The sequence below is a fragment of the Astatotilapia calliptera genome, chromosome 20 (genome assembly GCF_964374335.1).
Source record: "Astatotilapia calliptera chromosome 20, fAstCal68.1, whole genome shotgun sequence".
NCBI classification, from domain to species: Eukaryota; Metazoa; Chordata; class Actinopteri; order Cichliformes; family Cichlidae; genus Astatotilapia; species Astatotilapia calliptera.
Window position 1 is genome coordinate 5,946,397 of NC_137441.1, and position 5,117 is coordinate 5,951,513.

The window sequence follows — 5,117 nt, forward strand, 5'->3', positions numbered from 1 at the left end:
CAGCAAAATTCCAGGATTGGTGGCTACTCAACTTCCAACATACTTTTCTCTGGCTCAAGGCTATTATTTAAAACCGCTCTGGATCAGAGCTTTTAGTTGAGGTTTGAGGTAGAGGTGCACACAAACCTGAGAATAGAAGTTCCAGATCCCACTATCAGGACTCCTTTCTTCCGTTCCTGCATCGCTTGGACAACTTAATGCAAAACCTTCTGGTTGGACGAATCAGTGTTCTTTGCAAATAGGTGGCAAGTGACCAGATCCATTAAGCCCAGATGTTAGATCTTCATAATGTTTCTTTATAATTCTGAAGTCTATAAAAGCCAAATGTTCATATGGAAGTGTAACATATCCATTCTTCATATAATGAAATAGCCCTAATAAGTTGTTAAAACCATGTTGTACTCCACAAATATTTAAGAAATCGTAAGAAAGCACCTGCAGAGATCTCCATCCTACCGTCTGGTCCATTTTAACCAATAGGCGCAGGTCTCATGCGACATCAAACCAATCAGATCCAGCAGACTGTTTCCGGAGGATCTAGGGTTATAAAAACCACCGTGTAGCAGGAGCTGGTCATTTATCTCTTACACAGGATTCATAAAAGCCTGTTTGTAGGAATTAACTAATTTCTCCTCTTTTTCCTCATTTCGGCTCTGAAACTTCTTGACTTCAGGAAACATGGTGAGTAAATTTTTTTTCTCTTATTAAGTGTCGATTTAATCAAAAATCATTACTGAAATAGTCAATAATCAGGTGGCAGACCGTTAACTGAGATTAGCCGGAAGTATCAGCAGGATTTAGCAACACCAATTTCATTTTTAAAAGGATAAAATTCACACTGTTAACCAGACTACGCTGTCCTGACTGTATTTTTGGTGCGATATGACAGGACACATCCAAAATTCAAGTTATTTGCTTGTGTCCGTTTCCGGCTTCTTGTGCGCGCACTGAGCCAGTTGTCAACAGGTCATCCTGCTTTCAGGCTGAAGCATTCCCATGACTAACAACTCTTTGAAGGATCCTGGCCTTTATGAACCTGCGACCGCAGACTACAAACAAACCAACTCACTTGAAGCTCAATTGTTCTTCTTCTTCTTCTTCTCATGTCTTTAATGTTTTTGGGCGTGTATGGGCTACTTTTTTGTAAAGAAGTCTTTCATTGTCTACAGCTGTGTTTGCTTTGCTGAACTCTGATGTGCACTTGTTTGTTCTCGATTGTCTTGTCCTGGCTCACATGCGACATATTTCTAAAGGGTTGTTAGTTCAGAGCGTAAAAGGCCTCAGGTGACCACATGAGTAGCGGACAGGCTATGTAAATTGGAGTAGCGATTTCGGACTATAGAAAGCGGCAAATAGCGGGCGGAATTTTTAAGATCCCACACATTCTGAACGTCCTGAATCTGTCGCCATCTCCTGTAGATTGCTCTCGCCACTGCGACCATAGCGCGCGGGTGCGCTCCCCAAATACGCAAAAAGTTGCGCACACGCTGCCATCTATCCGTCTCTCTCCCGTGATCGATGTGATCTCTTTCCAGTGTCTACCTGCTAATTTATGACGAAAATGTTTCTGATGTAAGAGGGTCTAAAGAAAGTTAAAGCTGAGACAAAACCAAAAACTGATGTCACTACTGAAGAGTGAGAGACCGGAGGATGTACTACAGACCATGTTCTCCAACCTTAGGCTTTAGGTTTTGTAGAACCAACTAAGTCAGAGTCGGAGATTATTATCAGACAGTGGTTATGATCCTTCTGCAGGGTCTGTGAGTGCTTACACAACAGGCAAGTTTGGTGCATCATTTGACTCTTCTGCACCAAAATGGATTAGTTGAGCAGCGACTTCTCAAATCAGATGCAAATGATAGAAAAAATAAAGCTGACATTCCTGAATACAGGCAAATTTCTGTGACTGGTCCTTTGTTGGTAGGATGTGGTTTAACCTTTTAAAATAAAAGGTGTTACTTCAGAAGAAAAATTACATCAGTGATGAATTCACCCTTAAACCAAAACTCTAAACATAACCTGGCCTGACTTCCGCATAAGTTACCTTTGCGATGTAATTAGGTTAAGAGAGCTATGCAAGTGACAGTGAAAACTGACTTCAAGTTCAACTTGGCTCGCTAAAGCATTAACAGTGTTAAGAATTCTCTCAAGTGGGATTCATTTGTTGCAAGGGACAAATTACATAGCTGACTGATGGAACGATTAAATATTTTTAATGTTCTATACTAAAATTCCACTATTGCTGAAATCACAGTCCTAAATCATGAAGCCATATTCCCCCAGGTAACTTTACGTTAGTTGAAGAGCAGGTCTAACAATGTAATTTTTGGATAATAAGTCAAAAATGAGGTCACCAAATAAATGGCTTTTCCATCTCATTTCCACAGCGTGAGTGTATCTCAGTGCACGTTGGTCAGGCTGGTGTCCAGATCGGCAATGCCTGCTGGGAGCTTTACTGCCTGGAACATGGGATCCAGCCGGACGGACAGATGCCCAGTGACAAGACCATTGGAGGAGGAGACGATTCGTTCAACACCTTCTTCAGTGAGACTTGTTCTGGAAAGCACGTCCCCAGAGCTGTTTTTGTGGACCTGGAGCCCACTGTCATCGGTAAGTGTCATCACCGCTCGCTGAACAATAATGTAGGAAAATTAAAAAATCTTTAAAGCAAAACTAAAGTAATGTTGTTTGCATAGATGAGGTGCGCAGTGGTACCTACCGCCAGCTGTTCCACCCCGAGCAACTGATCACAGGCAAGGAGGATGCTGCCAATAACTACGCCCGTGGACATTACACCATCGGGAAAGAGATCATTGACCTGGTTCTGGACAGGATCCGCAAACTGGTGGGTGAATTCAAAGCAGCTAGTATAAAATGTATATAAGAATTAAATTATTGAATGAAGTAACTCATGCCTGGTTGTCATGTCTTCCTCTCTGTCCTCAGGCTGATCAGTGCACTGGTCTTCAGGGCTTCCTGGTGTTCCACAGCTTTGGCGGTGGCACCGGCTCTGGTTTCACCTCCCTGCTGATGGAGCGTCTGTCTGTCGACTACGGCAAGAAGTCCAAGCTGGAGTTCTCCATCTACCCAGCTCCCCAGGTGTCCACTGCTGTGGTGGAGCCCTACAACTCCATCCTGACCACCCACACCACCCTAGAGCACTCTGACTGTGCCTTCATGGTAGATAACGAGGCCATCTACGATATCTGCCGTAGGAACCTCGATATCGAGCGTCCTACTTACACCAACCTGAACAGGCTGATTGGTCAGATTGTGTCCTCCATCACTGCTTCCCTCCGCTTTGATGGTGCCCTCAATGTTGATCTGACAGAGTTCCAGACCAACTTGGTGCCATACCCCCGTATCCACTTCCCCCTGGCCACCTATGCTCCAGTCATCTCTGCAGAGAAGGCTTACCACGAGCAGCTCTCAGTGGCTGAGATCACAAATACTTGCTTTGAGCCAGCCAATCAGATGGTGAAATGTGACCCTCGCCATGGCAAGTACATGGCCTGCTGCCTGCTGTTCCGTGGTGACGTGGTGCCCAAAGATGTCAATGCTGCCATTGCTGCCATCAAAACCAAGCGCACCATCCAGTTTGTGGACTGGTGCCCCACTGGTTTCAAGGTTGGCATCAACTACCAGCCCCCCACTGTGGTTCCTGGTGGAGATCTGGCCAAGGTCCAGAGGGCTGTGTGCATGCTGAGCAACACCACTGCTATTGCAGAGGCCTGGGCTCGGCTCGACCACAAGTTCGATCTGATGTACGCTAAGCGTGCCTTTGTTCACTGGTACGTGGGTGAGGGTATGGAGGAGGGAGAGTTCTCTGAGGCCAGAGAGGACATGGCAGCTCTGGAGAAGGATTATGAGGAGGTGGGCGCTGACAGCGTGGTAGACGACGATGAGGGAGAAGAGTATTAAGTGCTAGCATATTCCTTCTCTTAATCTCTACCATCTAGTTTCATAAAGTTTAATTGAACGCACCATTTGTGCTAATGAATTACAGGATAGTAGAATTTCTTTATAATTTTCAGATTATTCAGTTTTAGCAAAAAACAAAATTATGTCTTGGCTGGAATCAAATACTTTTATCCACTGTGTACTTTTAACATGACCTAATCTATCTTTACGGATGTTGCCAGCATGGGGACTCATACTCCTTTCTAGTCACTTGAGGGCAGTGATGCTCCACACATGCTGACTCAACACCATGTTGAAGTGCTTGACATTTCAAACTATTGCAGGTACTTTACCTGACCTGAGGCATTAGAATGGTGATATCACAATTAATAGTGTGACAATTCTCCTTTGATCATGGCTCAATTCACACCTCAGTTTTGGCTCAGATCTTGAGCTGGATTATTCAATCTACATTCTGTTCATGGTCTGGCATTAAATTATTTTTTCAATTTACCAAAACAGGTGTATTTATAGTTTTATAACAGAACATTGGGAAGAATACAGAAGTCTTTGGTACGAAAGGTGAGGACATCAGCAACCAGACAAAGAGAACCCACCAGAGAGGAGGAGAGGCTGTGTGTATGTGAGGGCACTTGCATTACATATAGCGTTATCTTAGTGGAAACCTATTCTGTTTGATTCATTTTCCATTTAATATCACAGAATAAAAGACTTGGTTTGAGTTTATTTTTCACTTTCCAGTCCAGTGCTCTGTAATAAGGAACTATATGTGAAAGGAATAACAAAAAACAAAAGTCTTTATTGCTGGCAGAACCCCCTCTATTCTGATGTTTGTCCATTTTCTCCATACCTGAACAATTTCCAAATAGACAGTACAATGATCTATTGTCACTGTTTGATTTTTGGTGTAGATTTCAGGATTGTTACACCCATATTTACCATTCGGATGAGGTTTGACATGCCTGACTGAGAACCACCAAGGCCAAACGTTGCCTTGGTTTAAAATTGGGTGTGATATTCACTGTGGCGCAAGGCAGGGACAGAGGGCGTCTCATGCTGGCAGACAGGTGGTGTTTAAAAATACTTTCTTCTTCTGTTACTAGACTGGATTTCTTCAGGGTAATGAATGATGACGAGTACGTTCAAAATCTCAAAGCTAACAGTGGGAGCTGTTACAGATCATCAAAAATAAAAGA

The 5,117-nt window shown here is 43.5% G+C and overlaps 1 protein-coding gene across 1 annotated transcript; it reads left to right on the plus strand.

Annotated features, from left to right (window-relative positions):
- Positions 1 to 539: 539 nt before the first annotated feature.
- Positions 540 to 4,060, plus strand: LOC145419248 (tubulin alpha-1C chain-like). The gene is made up of 4 exons (XM_026153348.2): positions 540 to 681; positions 2,388 to 2,610; positions 2,697 to 2,845; positions 2,947 to 4,060. The coding sequence occupies exons 1-4, from the start codon at positions 679 to 681 to the stop codon at positions 3,919 to 3,921; spliced, it is 1,350 nt and encodes a 449-aa protein (XP_026009133.1). The 5' UTR covers positions 540 to 678; the 3' UTR covers positions 3,922 to 4,060.
- Positions 4,061 to 5,117: the final 1,057 nt, after the last annotated feature.